This window comes from Panthera tigris, chromosome F2 (genome assembly GCF_018350195.1).
Source record: "Panthera tigris isolate Pti1 chromosome F2, P.tigris_Pti1_mat1.1, whole genome shotgun sequence".
Lineage (NCBI taxonomy): Eukaryota > Metazoa > Chordata > Mammalia > Carnivora > Felidae > Panthera > Panthera tigris.
In genome coordinates, this window is record NC_056676.1 from 63088422 (window position 1) to 63112720 (window position 24299).

Genomic DNA, 24299 nt, shown 5'->3' on the forward strand with positions numbered 1-24299 from the left:
CACTGTTTGGCTTGCTGTGTTTTTTAATTAAAGTGTTTACTTTGGCTGGGATTTATGACGCTGTTTTTAAATGAGAATATGTGCTTTCTGTCCCCCCACCCCCTTTGTTCCCTGGGCCCCACAACCTGTGCGGTTCCCTGCAAGCTATTTTTCAAAAAACAATTTCTGCATTTCTTATCAGATGGACGGTAATTTTGCAGGGATTATTAACGCCCTGCGCTCAGTAGTGTTTGTTCTCCTGGGGCTGGGAGAGGAAATTGTCTGATGCAAGTCCGACAGCTGGTTCGCTGGACAGGAATAGAATCTTACAAAATCACCTTGAATCTAAAGCCTGTGAATGAACCAGCTGTGTGAGATGAACGTCGGGAAGGTGGTTTTTGTATTTAAATTTCTTGGCCAGTGGTATTGAAAATGCAGCTAAAATAGGGATGGTTATTCTTCCCAGTGGTTCAGTGTGGACTGATTTGGACTCTGTTAGTCAGAAGACTATTCTGCTCTATGCCTTCTCCGTGCTGAGTGCATTGTATGAGCAAATTGATTTTTCACGTCAACAAGGATCTATCCCCTATTATGCACTAGGCACTAGAATTACAAAAATAAATAAGCAACTCTCCCTTTGTATCCTTCTCATCTAAGTGGAATGCAGCGAGATGAATGTTTTCCTACCAGCACTAAAATAGTGTGGGAGAAGGGAGGGAAGAAGGTGTTGTGGCTTTTCGGAGGCTGGGGAAATGTTCACAGAGGAGGTGCCTTTTAAGAGCAAATAACATTTTTTGAATTATTGAAGGCAGAAGAAGGATCTGTGTCTTGAGCAGAGGCATGGAAGGTGATGGCATGTGCGGGGGATGGAGAAGAGCCCAGCGTATCCAGACTTTCAGGCAGGTGCATTCGTGGTTAGGAGGTGAGAAAGGTGAGGAAGTTTGGAAGAGGCCTCTGGCCAGGATGGAAGGACCTTAGTAAGACTGGGTAGCTGTGGTTCTTTTTGATTCGGGGAATCGAGGCTTATTCAGTCACCTGAAGGGATTGGTACTGTTCTGGTTATTATTAGGGTGGGCAGAGCTTGGAAGAAGAACTGGAAAACTCTAAGGGACCGATGCACTCCAGGGACAGGCATCTCTTGCTGTCCCTCATTTGTGACTTAGGGGCTCTTTCTCCTGCCCTCGTAGCTTCGCTGTGCTGGCCTCTCTGCTTGCTTCTCATTCCTGGTTGGCCAGTTTCTTCAGTGTCTTCCAGCCTTGGGAATTTTTCACCTTTGCTCTAGGAATTCCGTGCAGACTGTGTTGGGGATGTGGAGGGTGTATGTGGGAGAACCGAATGGGAAAACAAGGAAATACTCTGGACCTGGCAGCCCTTTAGCTAGAAAGCCCCACGTTGCTCTGTCTTAACACAATTACACCTGGGTAATTTGCGCTTGAGGAAAGTGTTCCTTGGCACAAATAGAGTTTGAAAACTTCAGCTCCAGTTTAAATCTTGGAGGGAGCCGTTCTGCTCGGCAATAGCTGATTACTGTCACTTGGGTAGGATCTTGTGCCTCTGGTCGCCTCACTGAATTGCCTCGGGGCATGTATGTGCCGATGCCACCTTAGGTCAAGGGCTCTTTCAGTCAGGAACTGCCCCAGGCATAGGAAACAGGTCTAGGGTCATGAACTCTGCCTGAACTGAGGTGGGTAAGATGTGGAAGGCAGTTTTAAGTGGAAGGGGATGTTGGACATGGCAAACAGTGTGACCAATGTGTCCAGGAAACATGGTTTAAAAGTGTGGCTTTTAGGAGGGACCTGGCTCGCTCAGATGGTTGGGTGTGTGGCTCTTGATCTCAGGGTTGTGAATTTGAGCCCCATGTTGGGTACGGAGATTACTTTAAAAATGTGGCTTTTAGGCCCTTGCTCATCATTTTATGAAGTCGTTGCATTCCGTGAGAGGCTTAGCTACTCAAAATTTTCATTTTTCCGTAAGACTTTGAAATATTCCTTACTCGAATCCGTTTTTGGAGATCTCCATGCATATTAGCACATTAAAAGTTGTGAAAACCAGGGGCACCTGGGTGGCTCAGTGGGTCAAGCGTTTGACTTCGGCTCAGGTCATGATCTCATGGCTCATGAGTTCGAGCCCAATGCGGGATTCTGTGCTGACAGCTCAGAGCCTGGAGCCTGCTTCAGATTCTGTGTCTCCCTCTCTCTCTGCCCCTCCCCTGCTCATGCTCTGTCTCTCTCTCAAATATAAATAAACATTAAAAAAAAAAGTTGTGAAAACCTGTAAGGGGTAAAGTTTAGTTCAGGTAAAAGGAAAATGTTTTGGGGCGCCTGGGTGGCTCAGTCGGTTGAGTGTCCGACTTCAGCTCAGGTCATGATCTCACAGTCTGTGAGTTCTAGCTCCGCGTCGGGCTCTGTGCTGACAGCTCAGAGCCTGGAGCCTGCTTCGGATTCTGTGTCTCCCTCTCTCTCTGCCCCTCCCCAACTTGTGCTCTCTCTGTCTCTCAAAAATAAATAGATGTAAAAAAATTAAAAAAAAAAAAAAAAGGAAAATATTTTTTTGGAAAACACTCATACATGTACAATAGGGATTAAAACTTTGGAAATTGATTACCCTGGAATTGAAAGCGTAGTTTTGTGGTAATAGATGTTTACTACTAAGTTGTGGAGTGGGACTCCTATTAAGTTACTTGAGAAGCCTCCTTACCTTTTTGAAAATGGCGTCATTTCTGTTAGTGTCCTTGGCCATTCATTTGTTCAGCAAACATTACGTGCCCACAATGCTACATGGAAACACTTGGTTATGTGTTGGCAGTGTGAAAATTCTTATCTTTTTATTGGGGTAGTTTTTCTGGCATGTACAATTTGTCTTACAATTTTATTTTAGACAGAGCACAAGCAGGGAAGGAGCAGAGGGAGAGGGAGAATCTTAAACAGGTTCCACACTCAGCTTGACCTGGGGCTCCATCTTACGACCGTGAAATCATGACGTGAGCCAAAATCAAGAGTCGATGCTCAACAGCCTGAGCCACCTGGGCGCCCCTGGGATGTATAATTCTTAATGCTCATTCTTAGAATTCTGTATTTCTGGCTATGAAATAAAAAAAGATGGTAGCACGATTATTGACCCCCCTAACCTGTCTAAAAATATCAGTATCTCCTGGATCCAGAGTTCTTTCCCCTCCATCATCTGTCTGCTCAGGTTTCTAAACATGGAAATGTACCAGGCCCCGGTAGAGCTGAAGAGGCAGGGGCTTCTCCCCTCTGTGCAGGGTGAGGATCGACGGGAATCAGAAATGCTCGAGAATTAGCCCCACTCTCAGGGTTCAAGAAAGGATAGTAACCGAAAGATTCTATTTTGTAGTATTTAAAGATAAATATTACCTAATAATTTTTTTTAATTGGAAAGTTTATAGGAGCTAAATCTCATCTCTTGGCTCATAACATATTCCTCCTCCACCAAATTAGATGGTAGCTTGTTCCACGTTTTAATTTCTAAATAAATTGGTCTTCATTATTCTTGGATTCCTGACAGACATCGTGTCTAAGAATTAATGTTTCACATTCTGCCACTTTGAGCATGTTAAACAAATTACTCAGTGTCATTGCCACTGAATTAATTAGAAGGATTCATGTGAGGCTTTAGCACCCCTATGTGAACATGTTTTTTATTAAGCTTCATTTATTTTTTATCAATAATTACAACTCCGTTGGTATTGCGATTTTAGCATTACCTGCGTCAGAGGGTTGTCATGAGGATTGATGGCCAATAAAGCAGGTAAAACAGTGCCTAACAAATAGTAAGGGCTCAAATGGTGTCTTTATCTTTGTTAATGAACTTTGTAACTGTGTGATGAAGTAATCATCATGGATATAATTGTCCCCATTTTCGCAGTGAAGATTCTGGTGCTCAGAAGTATAATCGTCTGGAATTACTGGCGGTGTCAGGACGAGAGCCTAGTGTTCATATTCCTAGTCTTGTTTCTGACTGCCCTCGTAACTGACATTTTGAGGTTTAGGATTTTGATATATGAACTTGGGGAGCATGCAACGTTCAGGCCATAGAAGTTAAATTAGCATATGGGTCGGGGCGCCTGGGTGGCTCAGTCGGTTAAGCGTCCGACTTCAGCTCGGGTCATGATCTCACAGTTCCTGAGTTCGAGCCCCGCATCGGGCTCTGTGCTGACAGCTCAGAGCCTGGAGCCTGCTTTGGATTCTGTGTCTCCCTTTCTCTCTGCCCCTCCCCTGCTTGTGCTCTGTCTCTCTCTCTCTCTCTCTCTCTCAAAAATAAATAAAACACTTAAAAAATGAGCATATGTGAAAATGTTTAGTATAATATGGAGCATATAGTAGGAGCTCAATTAAAATGTTGTTTTTTTTTGTAATTTATTTTGAGAGAGAGCAAGGGGGGAGGGGCAGAGAGAGAGGGAGAGAGAGAATCCCAGGCAGGCTTTGCGCCATCAGTGCAGAGCCTGATGTGGGGCCCGATCTCAGGAACCACAAGATCGTGACCTGAGCCGAAGTCAGACAGTTAACTGCCTGAGCCACCCAGGTGCCCTGGTTTTTTTCTTTCTGTTCAGCTTACAGGAGTTAGGACCCTCATTTCTCTCCTCCTCTCCCTTCTCCGTGCTGATGTCCCAGCCGAGCACTTCATTTCCGGACCACTCAGGTGCCTCCGGTCTTAAGTACTTTGTGGTTGTCTTAGCTTAGGCCACCATTACAGGGAATCACAGACTGAGCAGCTTAAACAACAGAAATGTACGGGGGCTAGAAATCCGAGATCCAGGTGCTGGCAGGGCTGGCTTTTCTGAAGTCTCACTCCTTGGCTTGGAGGTGGCCACCTTCTCTGTGTATCTTCACATGGTTTCCTCTCTGTACATGAGCAAGTCCTAATCTCCTCTTTTTATGAGGATGCTAGTCATATGATATTAGGGCCACCCTCATGACTTTGTTTTAATTACCTTTTATTTTATTTTTAATGTTTATTTTTGAGAGAGAGAGAGAGAGAGAGAGAGACAGCATGAGTGGGGGAAACACAGAATCCAAAGCAGGCTCCAGGCTCTGAGCTGTCAGTGCAGAGCCCGACATGGGGCTTGAACTCATGAACCATGAGATCATGACCTGAGCCAAAGTTGGACCCTTAATGGACTGAGTCACCCAGGTGCCCCTAATTTAATTACCTTAAAACATTTTTTTAAATTTTCTTTCTTTATTTTTGAGAGGGAGACAGAGAGTGTGAGAGGGGTAGGGGCAGGGAGGGAGGGAGACAGAATCTGAAGCAGGCTCCAGGCTCTGAGCTGTCAGCACAGAGCCCGACGTTGGGCTGGAACTCGCAACCTGCGAGATCATGACCTGAGCCAAAGTCAGATGCTTAACCGACTGAGCTACACAGGTGCCCCTAATTTAATTGCCTTTTAAAAGAGCCCCATCTCCAAATATAGTCATATTCTGAAGTACTGGGGTTTAGGGCCTCAACATATGAATTTTAAGGGAACATACTTCAGCCTAGAACAGTGGTCTAGCAAGAAAGAGGTCTAAGCCTCAGAGTTCTCCCAACGTATACTATAACCCCTGGGGTATCAAAACCTGTTAAATTTCATTAGGTGAGCTCCGTTCAAAAAGCAGGCAAGAGTATCATCTACTTTTTTCCTTAGGGAGTAGAAGAAAGGAGGTCAGGACCTGTTCTGTGCCAGGCACTATGCTGGGTGCTGGTACTTAATAGACATTATGTCGCCCAGTCTCAACGTGGCCAAGGATAGGCTGAGCATAACTGCCTTCATTTTACAGAGGAAGAAAGAGACATTAAGCCACTTGCCAAGCTCATACAGTTATTGTGTGATTTACTCATGTGGCAGTTGAGAAAATGAAGTTAGGGGCATAGGACGATGGGGGTGAAACAGGAAGAAAACTGATCTTGTGTTTCGCCCAACTCAAGAATTAAAAAGTAAATGCAAGGATGATAAGAGAAGGAAAAACAAATGGAAGAAACTGTTTTTCTTTTTTAAAGGCAGGTTTAAGACTCCTTTGGAGGGGCACCGGGGTGGCTCAGTCGGTTATGCATCTGACTTTGGCTCAGGTCATGATCTCACGGTTTGTGGGTTCGAGCCCTGCATTGGGCTCTGTGCTGACAACTCAGAGCGTAGAGCCTGCTTCGGATTCTGTCTCCCCCTCTCTCTGCCCCACCCCCCCTAAATTAAATATTTTTTTTTAACCTTTATTTTTGAGACAGAGAGACACAGAGCATGAACGGGGGAGGGGCAGAGAGAGGGAGACACAGAATCCGAAACAGGCTTCACTTTGAGCTGTCAGCACAAAGCCCGACGCGGGGCTCGAACTCACGGAACGTGAGATCCGAAGTCGGACGCTTAACCGACCAAGCCACCCAGGCGCCCCATCTAAATTAAATAAACATTAAAAAAAAGACTCTTTTGGAAAAAAGCCACTGAGTTCTGAAGGGAGTAAGGGAAGGTTCTGTGTCAACCACTTTTCTCCACACTAATCCATCAGCCTGTAAATAAATTGTGTTTGTCCAACAGCTTTAATCTATCTCTCCTGGATTTTTTGTTTATCCCTCCCTGGCTAAAAACAGCAGGATGTGACACTTGGGAAGTTGGACTCTGAAGGGAGACCAACAGGTTCAAATCTAATTTTCATCACTTTTTAGCTGTGTGGCAAGTCACTTAATCTCTCTGGGGCCTCAGTTCTCTCTGATGTAAAAAAAAAGAAAAAAAAAAAGGAGATGGTAATAATAACTTCTGATGAGGTTGTTGCAGACACTAGTGCATCTATGGAAAGTGCTCAAATAAGCATCTGGAACCTGGTAAGCGTCACGTAAGGATAAGCTATTGCCCCTGTAGAAAGTGGGACAGGCGAAGGCCAGGATCCCTGTGCACTTTCCCACATAGGTCTCTGATTCCTGGAAGTGCATAGTGGCAGGGGATGGAACACTCATTTGTATGTTACGTACGTGAATGAATGCAGACGTGGTGACCTTGAGCAATCTGTGATGAAGAGGAAGTACCTGGTTTCAGCAAGTTTCTAGAGTTTTTGTTTGCTGTTTGGTCGAAGCCATAAGCCCACTGGTAGAGAGGAATAAAGAGAAGGCAGTGAGACAGAGCAGGGGTGAGAAAGCTTTTCTCGGTCTCCAGGCTGGCAGGAGAGCTCTAGCTTGTCCATGGTTGTTTTCCCCTCCATTTGCTTGCATCATCTCTAGATCTGGGGGTGCAATCACTGTCTGGGGCCTCTGGGCCCTGACCGTGTAGAACCTCACTGCCCCCTCCCCCACTGACATGCAGGGATGTGAACGGCACTCGAATGCATTTAGAGCTTCCACTTGTTACTGAGCTCTGCAATCGGCTGACTGATCTGTGTTGTCATTAAAATTCCTAAAGTGATTGCCAAACTTTCTTTCCAGGCTCAGGCTGCATGAAGAAAAGGTTATTAAAGATAGGCGACATCATCTCAAAACCTACCCAAACTGCTTTGTTGCCAAAGAACTGATTGACTGGCTGATTGAGCACAAAGAGGCTTCTGACAGAGAGACAGCAATCAAACTCATGCAGAAGTTAGCAGACCGGGGCATCATTCATCACGGTGAGTGAGGTGGCCACCGACCGTCAAGGTAGCTTGGGAGGAAGACACGGGCTGCGTCTTCTATTCCAGATACAAAACTACCCATTTAAGAGATAAAACACTTGGTCTCCTGTGCACCTCTTGCTGGTGGCATTCCCTTCTTTCCTCCGAGAGGCATTTGGGCTTATTTCCATTTACTGCCTCATACTTTTTCCTTTCTGTAGATGCATCTCTTAGCAAAGTATCATACTGTTGCAAGTGCTTTAAATCATTATAAAAATGCATGATTATTCTTGTACAACTTGATCAACATGCTGTTTGTGAGATTCATCCATGTTTGCTCATTTTCACTGCTACGTATGCCATGTATAATTATGCCTTTGTGCCTATACCCGTTCTCCTGCTGATGGACATTTATGGGGTTTCCAAATTTTTGCTGTTACTCTCGACATCTCTACGAACATTCATGAACATGTCTCCTTGAAATCTCTAAAACTGACCAAGACCCTTCATATGTTGATGTTCTCTTGGGCTGGAATGCCCTTTCTCTTCACTTTTGCCCATTTTCTATCCATTCTTCAGGTTTCTAATGACATGCGAGCTCTTCAGAGAAGTGTCCATTCCTTGCAGCTAGGCGACGGGGGTTCTTTCGTCTGTCACTTCAGTATCTCCTCACCTCTTTCATTGCCCTGTTGTACCATATATATATATATTTTTAATGTTTATATATTTTTGAGAGAGACAGAGACATAGTGTGAGCAGGGGAGGGGCAGAGAGAAAGGGAGACAGAATCCGGGAACAGGCTCCAGGCTCTGAGCTGTCAGCACAGAGCCCGACGCGGGGCTCGAACCCACAGACTGCGAGATCATGACCTGAGCCGAAGTTGGACGCTCAACCGACCGAGCCACCCAGGCGCCCCATGTTGTACCATATTTTTATTACATGCTGACATTGCTCTTTATCTCACTAGCCTTCACATTCTTTGAGGCTGATACCTCCCCCATTGTGCTCAAGGAGAGTTTGTGGAATGAGTGATGAATTGAATTTTGTGACCCTTTTACTAGACAATGAGGTGATGGTGATGATGATAGTACTCATTCTATTCCAGGTACTGTGTTAAATACCTGTATTAAATCATAGAGGAGTGTGCTTGAGAAATGAGGCAGTGAAACAAGTCTTAATTAGCATCTCACTGCATGTGAGGAATTAAATGAGTTTTGTTTTGTTTTCTTCTTACGGGCCTCTCTGTGTACATTGTGTTTCAGTGTGTGATGAACATAAGGAATTCAAGGACGTCAAACTCTTCTACCGCTTTCGGAAGGATGACGGCACCTTCCCGCTGGACAATGAAGTGAAGGCCTTCATGAGAGGACAGAGGCTGTATGAGAAGTATGTTGCTCGTGGAATCCCCCATGTGATCTTAACTTGTGGAGAGAAGCAGGGCTATTTCGGGCTTTTATCATTCTGACTTCAGCCTGGCTCTTCACGCGAGATGGTTACATAACTGTTCCCTTTAATATGGGAAGACTCCATCACTCATTTGCTTTTCTCTTTGCCAGGGATGAAGTCGATTTCATAAGATTCTTAATAAAGATTTTATTTAAATAGAAAATATTTAAATACTTATTTTCTACGTGTAAGTCGATGTGACAAAATTCCAACATAAAAAAAAAAAAACAAACCCCGCAAAGTTGCAGCTTGCTGTTTGCCCTCAAGTCATGCAGTTGCCTATTTTCTCTTTTGAACACCGTTGTGTAACTTGGAGGTTTGATCTTGTCAATGGCTGGAGAAGCAGTGTCAATTACAGGGGAAGTTCAAGTTCAGGTCAAGAGATGATTCGTGAGAGGACTTCAGGAGGCAGGATGGTTTAAGAGGAATAATCTCTCAGCTCTTTGAAGAGGGGAATGCATTGTAGTAAGGAGGATTCAGAGGCTGGATCTCAGATCTCCCTGGCGGTCCAGTCCGTGTCTGGGCAGATCCGCTGTTCCTGTGGTCCCTTTTCCATCCTGCCTTGTTTTGTTTTTTGGTTTTTTTTCCAGGGCAGCCATTAGAGCAGACACTCCCTCCTTAACTCTGGCTGCCTTGCAAGGCTTGAGGGAGTTGGAAATATGTATTTATCGCACAGAAGAGCCTACTCTGTGATGGGTGGGTTGGTGCATGGGGAGGTAGGTCAGGGGGGTCAGATCAAGCAGCATGATGAGTTTGATTCTAGCCCTGTCACCTTACCTCTGTAAACCTCCTCTTTTATGACATAGGAGTGGTGATGGCACCTACCTCCTAGGTGTTTAGTGCTATTGTGGGAACTAGAATAAATTGTGTCAATTACTTAAATATTTAGCTCAGTAGCTCGGTGTGTCAGGCCCCAGAGATGACAGTCGTTTCAGATATTAGCCTGACAGCGATGGCCACCCTGGAGTCTGTCTCTCCTGTGTTCTGCCTCCATCCCAGTTCTGTTCACCTGCTTCTGGTGCTGGTATTGTCCAACACATGCCCCATGTGTGCTACTTCTCTCATCTCTTGCTTTCTATACCAAGGTATACAAAACCCCTCATCTCCTGGACTCACGTGAACTTGAATGGAAGGGATCCATTAGCACCTTTGTTTGTATATCTGAGTATATGTATATGTGTTGTTGCTGTTTTCTTTTACTTTCTTAGCTCCTTTCAGAAAATTCTAGCAGGTGGTAAGTAATTTGATCACTATGATGGTCCTTTCAAATTGTAAGATTCTATGTTGTCAAAAACATGTCATTTCCACGGATCAATATTGCTATATCCTTTTTTCTGTGTGCAATTAGTGTTCAGTACCTCAATTTCCCAGTAAATTTATTCCTCAAAATGCTCGTAAAATTAGTAATAGGAAAAGTTATTTATTTATTTTTAATTAAAAAAAATGTTTATTTTTAAGAGAGAGAAACAGAGTGCAAGCAGGGGAGGGGTAGAGAGAGGGAGTTACAGAATTCGAAGTAGGCTCCAGGCTCTGAGCTGTCAGCACAGAGCCTGATGTGGGGCTCGAACTCAGGAAACATAAGATCGTGACCTGAGCCGAAGTCCGCTTACCCAAATGAGCCACCCAGGTGCTGATGCTAGGAAAAGTAATTTAATCAGTATTTAACCTTGCGTGAACTAGCTGCTGCCTCTCAGTCTTGGCCCCTGTTGTTGGTTGCTGGAACATACATGGAACAAACTTTAGGGCCTTTGGAATTGATGGCTCAGTGTACCTACATGATCAGTTTTGTTTAGCATACCTTTAATCATTTTTATTGTATTTCTCATGTTTCCCTGGATATCTTTTCTATAAATCTCAGCATGTATATTATTTTGTAAGTTTTGTGTACTTTAAAAAATAGTGTGAAGAAGTAAATAGTTTTGTGCACAGCTCACCTCTTCAAGGATTTTATTTTTTCCCTATATTTTTTCCCTATATTTTTTTTTTTCCCTATATTTTTAAAAGCCAGAATACTTGTTTAGGATATCTCTAACATTTATGAAAGAAGGCCTTGCAAAATATATGTTTCTTTTTTTTCTTTGCCTTTTAAGATAATAACAATTGATAATATTTGTTGGTTGATAACTATGTATCAGACATCCTGACTAGTCCATTTTTTTGATTATCATAATGAACCTGATTTAGAAGAATTGTATCCATTTTATGGACGAGGAAAATGTGGTAGGGAGAGATTCAAGCTCTTACTCAAGGTCCCTCACTAGTAAAAACATCTGGGATTCGAACCTAGGAGCCCACAGCCCAAACTTATTGCTACTAGGTTGTTAATAAATTTTAGAAAACATTTTTATTATTAGGAAAGATGTATCATTATTTATCATTTATGGAAATTAAATTAATGAAATCAGTGTTTTCTTCAAAATTTTAGAAAACATTTTTATTAGGAAAGATGTATCATTATTATTTGTGGAAATTAAATTAATGAAATCAATGTTTTCTTCAAAATGTAGTTTATAGGAGTTTGTAAATATCTGGGTATGGAATTTTCTATAAAAAGTAACTGAAATAATTCTAAGTAGACATTGGAAAAGAAGAGTAAAGCAATTTTCCTTCAACACAAATCTACCTATAGATTTAGGGACTAAAGAACACAGGGAATATAGTAAACAGTATTGTAAGAAAAAAAAGAGATACTTTTTTTTAAAGAATTTATTAAGAAAATTTTTTTTTTAACATTTATTCATTTTTTTGAGAGACAGAGAGAGGGTGTGAGCAGGGGAGGGACAGAGAGAGGGAGACAGAACCTGAAGCAGGCTCCAGGCTCTGAGCTGTCAGCACAGAGCCCAGCGTGGGACTCGAACTCACTAAGCATGAGATCATGACCTGAGCCAAAGTCGGACGCTTAACCGACCGAGCCACCCAGGCGCCCCTTAAAGAATTTATTTTTAAGTAATCTCTACACCCAACATGGGGCTCGAACCCACAACCCTGAGATCAAGAGTCCCACAGTCCACTGACTGAGCCTGCCAGGCACCCCCAAAAAAGAGATGAATCTACATGGTATGCTAAAAGTGTGATAGAAACATCTTTTATTTGTAAATTAAGCTCTTCAAAACATTTCTACTAGATTATTTTATTTGAACTCTCTTAATGGAGTAATAATAGAATAGTAAATAATAATAGAAATAATAGCGTAGTAAATAATAATATAAAATACAATATAAAATAAATGGGACATTACATTATCACCCTGGTTTTCGGGAGGAGCATTTGGGACCTGAGGCAATAAAATCACTTCTGTGTGATGGCGATATGGCTCAAGAGGGACACCTGAACCCAGGCAGCAGGTGCACAGGCCGCTGCTCTCCACACACTCCCACCAGCTCTGGAGGGGGCTGGCTGTGTTGTCAGTACATCCTTTTTGCCCTCCTCTTGCTTGCTTGTTCTGGGTTATTAATAGAACTTTGTGAAACTGGGTGGTTTCTGCCTGGGGTTTTGGTGAACCGGGCTGATTTCTGGGCACCTTGATTTCCTATCCGTAGAGACGTTTCTCAGTATGCTATTTTGTAGGACACAGCTGTATTTCAAAACTCACAGTGACTCTGCTACCTCTTAGTATCCATCTTGCTCCAGTTAATTCAACTCAGAGGTACTCAAACGAACACCAGTTAAGGGGCAAAAGCTGGCCTTTTCAGGGTGTCCCACCATGAGGAAGGTTATGGGAGAGCTGGTGACCGGAGTCCTCTGCATAGTGAGTGACAGTGGGTGTGGGTTTTCGGAGTCACCCAACCCTGCTCTCCAGTCCTGGCCTCCGACTAGCTTGCTCTGCGACCTTGAGCAGGCTACTGAAACTCTCTGATCTGTAGTCATAAATGGAGGCAAGGCTGAGACCCACTTGGAAAGGCTGTTGGGAGGAATTTACAATCTGTGCATTACCGAACACAGTGCTAGGCACAGAGTGAGAGCCCAAGAAATGTTAGCGGCTGCTATTAGAGTAGTCAATCAGTATATAAATGAACGGTATCTGTTATTCTTATTATCATATTCTTTTAAGATTTAGCCTAGCCTAGAAGTTAAGAGCCGGGAGCCAGGCTGCCTGGGTGTGGATCCTGGCTCTGTGCCTTGTTGGCAAGTGGCTTCACCTCTCTGTGCCTGCAGTTGCCGTCCTGGTATATGGAAATATTGATTGTATTGACCTCGTAGACTTCTTGTGGGGCTTAAATGAACTAACATGATGTATGAGCACACAGGTCAGGGCCTACCTCAGGGTATGAGCGTATCTTGCTGCCCATCTACTGCTGCCAGCTGGATGGAAGTGTGAGGAGGATGTGTGCCCCTGGATCAATGCCCAGACTTTGTCATTTTGAGCAATTCATCTGAGAACATTCAGGTCCCACTGCACTTCCATCAACAGGCGTTCATCAGACCTTCACTATGGACTGAAGGTGCATAAGATAGGGCACGCCGTCTCCAGGAGGAGCATACCGTTTCCCACTTAATTTTGCATGGGCCCAGATACCTCAGACATGCAATGCATGAACAAAACTCATGTTGTGCCAAATAGTGCAATTTTTAGTTTTCATATGAAACCTGCATCATCAGGATAGAAATACCTGTGACTTAAAAGAACAACGGTGGATCTGTGTACTCAGCCTTCACGTGGCAGAAGATATTTCAGGTGCATATTCCAAACGACGAAGATTGATTATCATCTAGCAGTTAGCAAAATAGATCTCTTTAAGGAAAAAGGTGAACTCAGGATTATCAAGTGTTCTCTCTATATATTGATAAATAGAGTTAGCTATAAAAGAGAATATAAGTTTGAGGTACAATCTGGACTTTCCTTACTAAAACCAAAAGTTGAAATGCACATTTTAAAAACGTTAATTTTTTTTTTATCTTAAGAGAGAGAGAGAGCATGAGCAGGGGAGAAGGGTAAGGGGAGAGAGAGAGCGAGAGAGAGAGAGAGAGAGAGAGAGAGAGAGAGAGAGGGAATCTTAAGCAGGCTCCACACTCAGCACAGAGCCCAACACAGGGCTTGATCCCATGACCCTGGGATCATGACCTGAACCGAAATCAAAAGTAAGAAGCTCAACCAACTGAGCCACCTAGCCGCTCCTAAATGCACATTTTTAACTAACCCTGATTTTTATCTTGAGACCTAGAGGAGACTTCTCAATTCTAATTTAACCTCAGTCTTAACATGGAGGTACGTCCCTTCTAGGTCTGGTTCATAAAGACATTAGTTTAGTTTTTCACCTAAAGGGCCTTTGGTCTGTTCAGCAGCAGGAATTTCTCTCTCCAGCCACTCATGGTCTATTTAGTTTGCTTAGGAGTATAAACCTGAGTGAAGAATTGGTTTACAGTGTCTGCATGCCATTAGATCTCTGTTGAAGTCCCACGGCTTCCTTTATATTCTCTCCTCCATAGGACTGAAGGGAAATATAAGGGAGAAACTGTATCCAAAGGGGAAAAGCCCTTTTGTGTGTTTTATCTTATCAGAGGTTTCTCTCCCATGTGCCCCTGGGATCTTTTTCCTGTTCCCTCCCAGTGCCTGGCACAATAAATATTTATTGAATGAACAAAGGACTCTGCGTGCTATGATCGCTGTGAGCTGCTGAACTTGTTCCATGAAAGCGCTACAGAGAACTTGCTTTTAATGGCAAACAGCACTAGCCAGAGGTTCACCTTGTCTTGCCTCTTTAGGGTTTAAAAAGCATCTATTATCATATTTGGCCCCCTGCCCAATGCTGGGAGTTATTACACAGTTAATCCCACTGTAGAGATGAGGAAGATGAGCTAGAGAGAGGTTTAATGACTGATGTAACCCTAAAGCATGAAGCTGGAGGAAAAAAAAAAAGTCTTTAAAAGTTTTTAAGCTTTTGACTTCATCTTGTTCCATTTCTGGGATAGAAGTGCTTTTCAAACTGAGATACTGAGTCCTATGAATTGATTCCAATTTTGTGTTCAAAATGCATTTTAATTATTTTGCAAACTTTAATAAAAATACTTCCTAATAGGCTATGTATGACATTTTCACAGTTTACATGTGCTGCTCAGTTTGATAGTGATTCATACAATCTTGGAGTGAACATTTCCTGTCTTCTTGGTTTATTTGAAGAGTGTCCTAAGACTGCAATGTAAGTAGGTTAAAAGTTGTTTCCTTTCACAACTGCTTGTCTGATTGACAAGGAATGATTTCCATGCTGTATAACTAATGTCAAGAACTGTTAAGAATCTTGAGATTTTATTTTATTTGCAAGCTAACAAGTTTGCGTGCCATCACTTCCTGGATGCCGCGGCAGAAGACAGGAGACCCCTGGGTCAGAGACAAAGGACAGTTTGTTACTCTCAGCAATAGTAATAACCAGAGTATCATCATTTTCTGGAATGAGTTCTGCAAGCTTTGGTTCCTATAGCAGAGCACAATGGGTGCCAGATGACACCTGCCAGGGTTGGGTTACAGAAGAGGATCGAAAGCATGAGGAACCTGAATTTTTTGTAATAGTCTTAAAGCAAACTGCTCTCTAGCGCAGAGGGAGACATTACCTTTATTATACAGGACAGTAAACCAGTCTGCCCTTTTGCTTCAGAGAGAGACACTATCTTCCAAGTCTGCTCATTAGGCAAACATTGAAAAGATAGTTTAGAACATGAGCTGTCAGTGCTTCTGCTTGCAAGATATGAGGAGATGTGCACAATCCATGGAGAATTAGACCCTGGAAACTGAAACAAAATGCACAAATTAATTGGATTTTGTAGCTGATTCTTGAGGGAGCAATAAATATCACCACTTCTCTTCTTTTTGTATTTTTGTGTGTATGGTAATCAAAGCTACCGTATAGGTTTCATTGCTTAACATTTGTAAGTATATGTTGTGTTACAAACATGAAATTTTTAAAAAAGGGATTTTCTGTAAAATTTTACTTGAAAAAAGAGATTACTGCTTTAAAAAGTTTTAAAATGATGCTATTTTTAAAGGACTTTGTCTTTAAAGTCTTTTCACAGGGTGTTTAACAACAATTTTAGAAATTTAAGGGGTTTTATTATATGTGCAGCTCTTTGTGGAGTCATGGGAAACTTTTGATCTAGAACTGCATCCTTGTTAGGTGCTCCTAACCACCTATTCTTTCTTTTCATTTATTTATTTTTTAATGTTTATTTATTTATTTTGAGAGAGAGCGCACGTAAGCCAAGGAGGGGCAGAGAGAGAGAGGGGGAGAGAGAGAATCCCAAGAAGTCTCTGTGCTGTCAGTGCAGAGCCCCACGTGGGGCTTGATCCCACAAACCATGAGATCATGACCTGAGCCCAAACCAAGAACCAGACGCTTAACTGACCAAGCCACCCAGGCGCCCCTCTTTCCTTTCTTTTTAAAAAAAGTTTCTATGTAACAGGCCATGCAAAATTGTGGGGTTCACCTGACGGGTTATTAAAATGTTTAATAATTTGCCTGTCAGGGACCTTGGACTGGAGAGACTATATAAAACAAACTCATTGTTTTATCATTTTCAATATCTACAAAAATTTTATACTGCAGTTATTTTCAAACAATTTCTCTGTCTAAACACTCCCTTATAAGTTGTAAGTGTAAAGTATGGAAAAGAGTGTGTATGTATGTTGAAAACATCCAGCCCTGGTTCACCTAATTTTGTTGGTTTTCTAATTTTTTTACAGCTTGCAGCTTCAGCCTGCCAGAGAAGGGCCATCTAGGAGCCAACCTCATGGCCAGTTTGGTCATGTAGCTGAGCTCATGCCTATTCCCTGGGAACAGAACTAGCCAGGGTCTATACTTTTGGTTATGCCCCAAGACTGGGAAGTAGGGGTAGTGAAATGCATCTGGGAACACAGATCCATTGGTAACACAAAAAGTGATGATGTGGTCACTTCATACTCATCGGGGTGGTGATCACAAAAACAAACAACAAATAATAAGTAACAGTGTTGGTGAGGATGTGGGGGAGATGAACCCTTGTGCATTGCTGGTGGGAATGGTGTAGCCACTATGAAAAGTGGTATGGGGGGGGTCCTCAAAAATTAAACATAATATTACCATATGATCCAGCGCAATTCCACTTTTGCGTATGTACCCAAAGTAATTGAAATCAGGGACTTGGCCAGATATTTGTACAACCCTATTCATAGCAACATTATTTACATTAACCAAAAGGTCAAAGTAACCAATGTCCATTGATGGATGAATAGATAAAATGTGGTACATATGTACAATGGAATATTATTTAGCTTTAAAAAGGAAGGAGATTCTGAGGCACCTGGCTGGCTCAGTCGGAAGAGCACTGGTTCTTGATCTCAGGGTCGTGAGTTCGAGCCCCTGTTGGGTGTAGAGATAAATAAATAAAATAAGTAAACTTTAAAAAGGGAGGATATTCTGACACGTGCCACAACGTGGATGACAGCATCATGCTAATAAGCCAGTCATAAATGGACAAATGTATTATCCAACTTACGTGAGGTCCCTAGAGTAGGCAAATTCATAAAGACAAAAAGTAGGTTGCCGAGGACCGGGGGGAAGAAGGAACAGGAGTTATTATTTAGTGGATATAGAGTTTCGCTTTGGGAAGATGAAAATGTTCTCAAGATGGATGGTGATGATGTTTGCATAGTCAGGTGAATGTACTTAATGCTACTAAGCTATATCCTAAAAATGGCTAAAATGGTAAAATATTATGTTATGTTTATTGACCACAATTATAAAGTAGATAAGATAAATTGCAATATTGTAAATCACTAAAAAAGCTGGTGGGAGGTGGGCAGGAGGCATCAGGCTTAACGTAGAGTACCAGCAAGCACGAGAATGACAGAGCAAGGTGACATCCGTGCTGTTAGGGCCAGATGTTGACCAGAGGAATTGGAGAGACAGTGGTGTGTGCCCTGGAGATTCGGACGATAACGATGAACTGTATACCAAGCACTTCACCAAGTTCACCAAGGTGAACTACCAGAAAGCATGGAGACCATCCCAACCTGGGTTTCCAGCTCCGGAGCCCGTGATCGTAACCGCTTTTCCGTCTGCAGTTTCCACTTTGCAAAATTTCTGCAACTTCAAGCCAGGGCAGTAGCGATAATGAACGCCACTAGATGATAGTAAACAGTATGCAGCTGAACAGGTTTTTAAATGGGGCTGAGAAACATCTCTGGGTCTGGTCTTGGAAATCACATTCCCCTTACTGTTTCTTGGCAATGCTATCCCCATATAACGTATGGCAGTAATATTCAAGCTTTGTTAACATGCGGAACAGGCAGCAAGCCAGCTGTGCCTGTCAGAAGCCATCAGCCCTAGCTTGTCATCTACAGATTTCTAGCTCTAGGTGTCATTTAGAGCTGATTTAAAGGTAAACACATTGCTGCTTCAACGGCAGACTGGGTTCACTGACGGTGGAGGTTGACTGTGCTGGTTATTTCTGCCATGTTTTCCTGATCCCGCGGAACTGCTGGGCGGTGAACCTTGTCGTTGTAACATTCACTTTGCCAATCTGTCTCTGTTGTTACTTCTCAACTGGTAAGATGAAAGAGCCATTTGAGATTTCTAGAGTTGGGGAAGCATGTGCCAGAGCTCTTCTCCTGTCTCTCATCAAAACATGCAACCTTTCTGAGCCTGTTTTTCATCTCTAAAATTGCAAGAAAATGCATAATTCACGGATTTGTGGTGCAGACTGAGGTAAAGCCCAGCAGAGCCTCGTCTAATGCAGGGTGTCAAAATGCAGATAGTCCAAAGTATCCTTGTGTTACCCCGGATTGCCTCTCTACACTAGAATTGCATCCAGCATGCTGAGATGTCCAGCCTGTACGTGAGACATTTCTGTTCGTCCTCCAGATCCATTCTCTCCCCACTCCCAGCCCTCCGTGTTCCCCAGAGACTGACTGCATTACTAGGCTGCATTGCCATTGCCTCAGTCAGTGGGGGTCATGAGCAGGAAGTAAGTGGGAGGGAAGAGCGTGAGGTCAGGATTTTATTTCTCTGTTCCCTCCCCACCATTGGAGGCTCCAGCTGATGTCAGGCAGCCCTGTCCTTTCCCACATCTCTTTTAGGCTTTGGAAACTTCCCTCCCTCTAGAATCCTCAGACCAAGAGTTGTTAATGATCACTGATGTTGCCAGTCTGGGAGCTTTACAGTGTCATTTCCTTTAACACTGCCCATAGATCAGTAGTTCTTTTATTATAAACTATCTTTCACTACCCATGTACACATTCTTGTAGTTTCCTGGGACCCGGACTGATAAGCCCTGGAGACCCACCTGGGAACTGAAATGAGTGATCTTGTATCTCCTTGAGTGGACAGGGAGGCAGAATTGCCCACACTCGGTCAGTGGAAAATTGACTTGCTCTTTCTGTTGTCGCTGAGAGTGTACCATGTATGATGTGATGGTCGGAATTGGCACAGGGTTCTTTCAGTCACCACTGTTGTGCAAGTACGGAGTGTGGTTGAATCGTAATGGGTTATTCTGGCTCCCTTTCTGCACCTGTTTCATCCTGGGTTCTAGCCCAGTAACTACAGCAGCCATCTCTCCAAGGTGATTGTGTTTCAGTTCTCCAACTTGGCCAGAAGCTCTTTGAGGTCATGGACCTTGGTCATTCTTATTTAGGAAAGAAATCAATGGTTAGCCCCTTTCCCTTTTTCCTAACGTGTGGAATGTTCAAATTTGAGTAAAACCAGTAATAGATATTTGATAATCTTAGATCACTCTATTTGTATTTTCTCATTGTAGGTTCTTATCAGAAACATTCAAAGAATAAGAATACTAATCAGCCATCATTTACTGAGCACTCCTTGCTCTAGGCAACATCATAAGTATTTTTCACACATTATTTCATTTAATTCTTCCTATACCCTAAGAGGGAGAGATTTTCACCATTATTTTACAGGTAAGGCAAGTGAATTTTGCGATGGGCTAAGTAATAAGCATTAAACCTCCAGTTCGAGAAGAGTGCTCCTGCAGAAGTTTCTCGCAGTGTATACTCTTCACTTTCCCACAATAAGCATTAAAAGTTAAAAATTTTAGGGGCGCCTGGGTGGCGCAGTCGGCTAAGCGTCTGACTTCAGCCAGGTCACGATCTCGCGGTCCGTGAGTTCGAGCCCCGCGTCAGGCTCTGGGCTGATGGCTCGGAGCCTGGAGCCTGTTTCCGATTCTGTGTCTCCCTCTCTCTCTGCCCCTCCCCCGTTCATGCTCTGTCTCTCTCTGTGCCAAAAATAAAAATAAAAAACGTTGAAAAAAAAATTTTTTTAAATAAAAAAAAAAAAAAATTTTAATTCCCTGAATGAACCTGTAGAGATTGAATACCATATCCAATATGCTTTGAATCCAATGACTCTCACTTACGTCAACTGTCAAATTTATTCCATCTGGAAGAGATTAAGAACTCAGAGGCTTTTCTAGAGGAAATAGCTTGTTTGTTTTTAAGTGCTGAGATTCTAGAGTGAATGGATCAAGAGGGATAGGGCATGATGAGGCTGTGCCAGACATTCTGCAGCAAAGAGGAAAAAGAACACACACAGAGTAGAAGAGGGCGCAGGACCTTCTGAGAGAAGAGGCACATATTGGAGCAAAGTAAAAGTGGATTTTTTTAAGAGTGATACCAGGGGAAGGCATGGCTGGGACTTTTTCAGGAAGGAGGGTGTTCTTCCATCATTAGAGGCTTTGTGTGGAACTCCCTCCCCACCGTAGGTGGCTTTGTCTTGAAATGTAGAGACGAGTCCAAGAGGTGTAGTTGCTATGCTGTTTTTCTTGCTTATTTACTAAATGGAAACATCCCTACTTAATTATAGTCTCTTCACACAGAGCTGAGGAGTGTAAGCAAAGGCATTGTTCCGCCAAATGAAAACAGCACTGAATTGACAGAAAGCATTTATTAATTTCAGAGCCCCTGACAAAAGAGTCTTTCAGACCAGAAAGAAAGAAAATCCAGATATTTTTAACTGTATTAAAGTTCAATTTGTAGTTAAACTTTTGAAGCTTAATACACATAAAATACACATATCCTGAGTGTGCAGCTCAATAAATTTTCACAAGCTTCACACACTTAGGGAAACCACCACCACCCAAATAGTACTTTTCAAAGATTGTCCTCTGTAGCCTACTATAATTTAACATCCTAAACAAAATTGATTTTTATCAGTGTTAGCATTCGTTAGAATATAACATTTCTTTTGAAGAAATTAAACTTCTTTGGCTTTTATGTGTTTCACCTGTCACCTGAATGCCACCTCCTGTCCCCAGATACTTGGAATTGGTTCTTCTGGTTAGTTTGAACTGTTGCCCAACCTGATGAGGATTGACAAGAGTCAACAAGGGTCTACTCTCATGGTGTGTGTATGTACCTATGTGTATTGCTTGTTCACTGCTACTTGGTGCCAGGCTATTTGCTAGAGGCTTTTATAGATTAGCTCTAATTTTTATAACCCCATTGACGTAAGCATTATTATCTTTATGACCTGCAAGAGGAAATTTAGGATCGTAGAGCCCAACCACAGCTTGGAAATCACAGTTCAGAGATTCAAACCCAGGGTTGCTTCTCATTGCCACTGTCTCTGGAACCATTTGTGTTCATAGGCAGGAACAGAGGGGGAGGTAATCAACCGGATCACTCCTAGATGCCTTTCTTCCCTTTCATTATCTATATACTTCTACTAACTCTTTTATGGTATTTATCTACCTTGCATATAGGTTTTAATTTAATTTTAATAAGCTTCCCACTGACAAGTAAGCAATTTAAGGTCAAGGGCTGTGTCTTGTCATTTCTGCATCTCCTGGGACATAGAAGATGCTCAATAAATATTTATTGAACTAATGAATGAATAAGTGAAATGACCAAAGTAGTGATTTTTTAACAGCTCTATTGAGATGTAACTCGCCTACTGTACAAATGACCCATTTAAAGTATACAATTTAATAGCTTTTAGTATATTCACAGATATGTGCAACCGTAACCACAATTTTAGAACATTTTCATCACTTCATTAACTCTTAGCTATCATTTCCCTGGCCTTTCATCTATCCCTACGCAACCACTGGTTTACTTTGTGTCCCTGTAGCTTTTTCTGTTCTGAACATCTCACGTGAGTGGAATGATACAGTACGTGGTCTTCTGTGACTGTCCTCTTTCATTTGGCATGTTTTCAAGGTTCATCCCTATTGTAGCATGTATCAATATGTCCTTCCTTTCTGCAGCCAAATAGTATTCCATTGTGTCCACGTATGACATTTTCAGTTTTATCAGTTGACAGATATTTGGTTTGTTTCTGCTTTTTGACAGTAATGAATAATGCTGCTGTGAACATTTGTGTACCAAGTTTTTCTGTGGAGATATGTTTTCATTTCTCCTGGACATAGAGAAGTAGAATGGCTGGATCGCGTAGTAGCTTTGTGTCTAGTGGTTTGAAGAACTGAGATGTTTTCGGAGTGGCCGTACCATCTTCCATTCCCACCAACAGCTTATGAGCCCTCCAGTTTCCCCACATCCTTGCAAACAACTTATCATTATCTGACTTTTTGATTCTTGCCTACTAGAGGGTATGAAGAGATAGCTCATTGTGGTTTTGTTTGCAGTTCCTGAGGACCAATGGTGCCTAGCATCTTTCTATACGCTTATTGACCATTTGTATATCTTTTTTTGTCTATGAAGATCATTAGTCCACTTTGAAATTGGGTTATTTGTCTTTTCATTATTGAGCGTTAAGTCAAGTTTTTATTTGGATTCAAGTTAGCTAACATATAGTGTAGTATTGATTTCAGGAGTTGAATTTAGTGATTCATCACTTACAATACCCAATGCTCATCCCAACAAGGGCCCTCCTTAATGCCCATTACTCATTTAGCCCACCCCTCCCCACCTCCCCTAAGTGTTCTTTATGTATTCTGATTGCAAATGCATTGTCAGTCATATGCTTTGCAAATATTTTCTCCCATTCTGTGAGTTATCTTTTCACATGCTGGCTGGTGTCTTTGAAGCACAAGAGTTGTAAATGTTAATGTCCAGTTCATCTATTTTTTTCTTTTGTCACTGGTGCTTTTGGTATCCTAAGAATCCTTTGCCCAATCCCAAGTCACGAAGATTTACCCTTATGTTTTCTTATAAAAATTTTATGGTTTTAACTCTTCTACTTAGGTCTTTAATATATTTTGAGTTATATTTTTCTACAGAGTATGGGGTAAGGGTCCAGCCTCTTTTTTTTTCTTTTTTTGCACGTGGCTGTCTAATCATCTCAGCATAATTTGTTGGAAAAATGATTCTTTCTGATTGGGTGGCCTTGGAACCCTTGTTAAAAATCAGTTGACCACCAATTTAAGGAGAAAAGCAGATGAACATAGGGAAAAGGGAGAAAAAAAAAAAGAGAAAGAGGCAAAATGTAAGAGACTCTTAACTGTAGAGAACAAACAGGGTTGATGGAGGGAGGTGGATGGGGGGGATGGGCTAGACAGGTGATGGGCATCAAGGAGGGCACTTGTGATGAGCACTGGGTGTTGTATGTAGGTGATGAATCACTATATTCTACTCTTGAAACTGATATTACACTATACGTTAACTACAATTTACATAAAAACTTGAAACAACAACAACAAAATCAGTTGACCACAGGTGTATTAAAGCAGTGATTTTTAAGTCTGTTTCAAGAGTGGAGTCTTATGATTGTCCAATGTAAGATCTTGCTTGAAAAAAGAGAGCAGAGACTGTTTTTTCTCCTCTTTCACACCACTTCCACAAATGTACAGGACAACGTTGTCCTACTGTCACCTGGCTCATTAACCTGCACAAAAGTAGTATCCACTTCTCATTGTGTTCAGTTTTTTTTTTTATCACTTTCTTACTTTTGTACAGTATATTTATTTTCCCTAGTTGGTGTTGTCCTCAATTTTTCTTCACTACTTCATCTGCTTCCCTTAAACTTCTTTCTTTACCCCTTTTCTTTCTTTGTCTTTGGCCTCAAATGCTTCTATTTTCCAATAATTACGGAAGCGTCCAAACTAAATAATAACCATTCCCTTAAAAGGAGCCTTTATGGTATGTTTTAGAACTAAGCTTCCCCTGACAGTTGTTTAAAAAGGCTCACAGAAGTTGGAATTTTTTTGAATTCATTGTAAAAGTGCTCAGTTTCTCTCCTTCTTGTGTAATTTTGCAGTTAGGAAACCATGGCTGAATGTGGCCATTTAGGACTGTGGTCTTACAGTTGCACTCGTATCTGTCTAAAGCTGACTTAGGTTCTGAAAATGTTTACTGCAGCAACACTAAAAACCATGGGCAATGTGAAAATTACAACTCAGGTTCCAGAATATCAGTCTCTTCAGAGCATAAAATCA

General features: G+C 42.1%; 1 protein-coding gene across 1 annotated transcript in view; it reads left to right on the forward strand.

The window, feature by feature from the left end:
• Nucleotides 1-24299, forward strand: part of DEPTOR (DEP domain containing MTOR interacting protein) — a 134666-nt gene that overhangs the window by 34994 nt on the left and 75373 nt on the right. The window contains exons 2-3 of the mRNA XM_007075589.3: nucleotides 7384-7562; nucleotides 8807-8930. Of these exons, the coding sequence (XP_007075651.1) occupies nucleotides 7384-7562; nucleotides 8807-8930 (303 nt within the window). The remainder of the gene's footprint in view (nucleotides 1-7383; nucleotides 7563-8806; nucleotides 8931-24299) is intronic.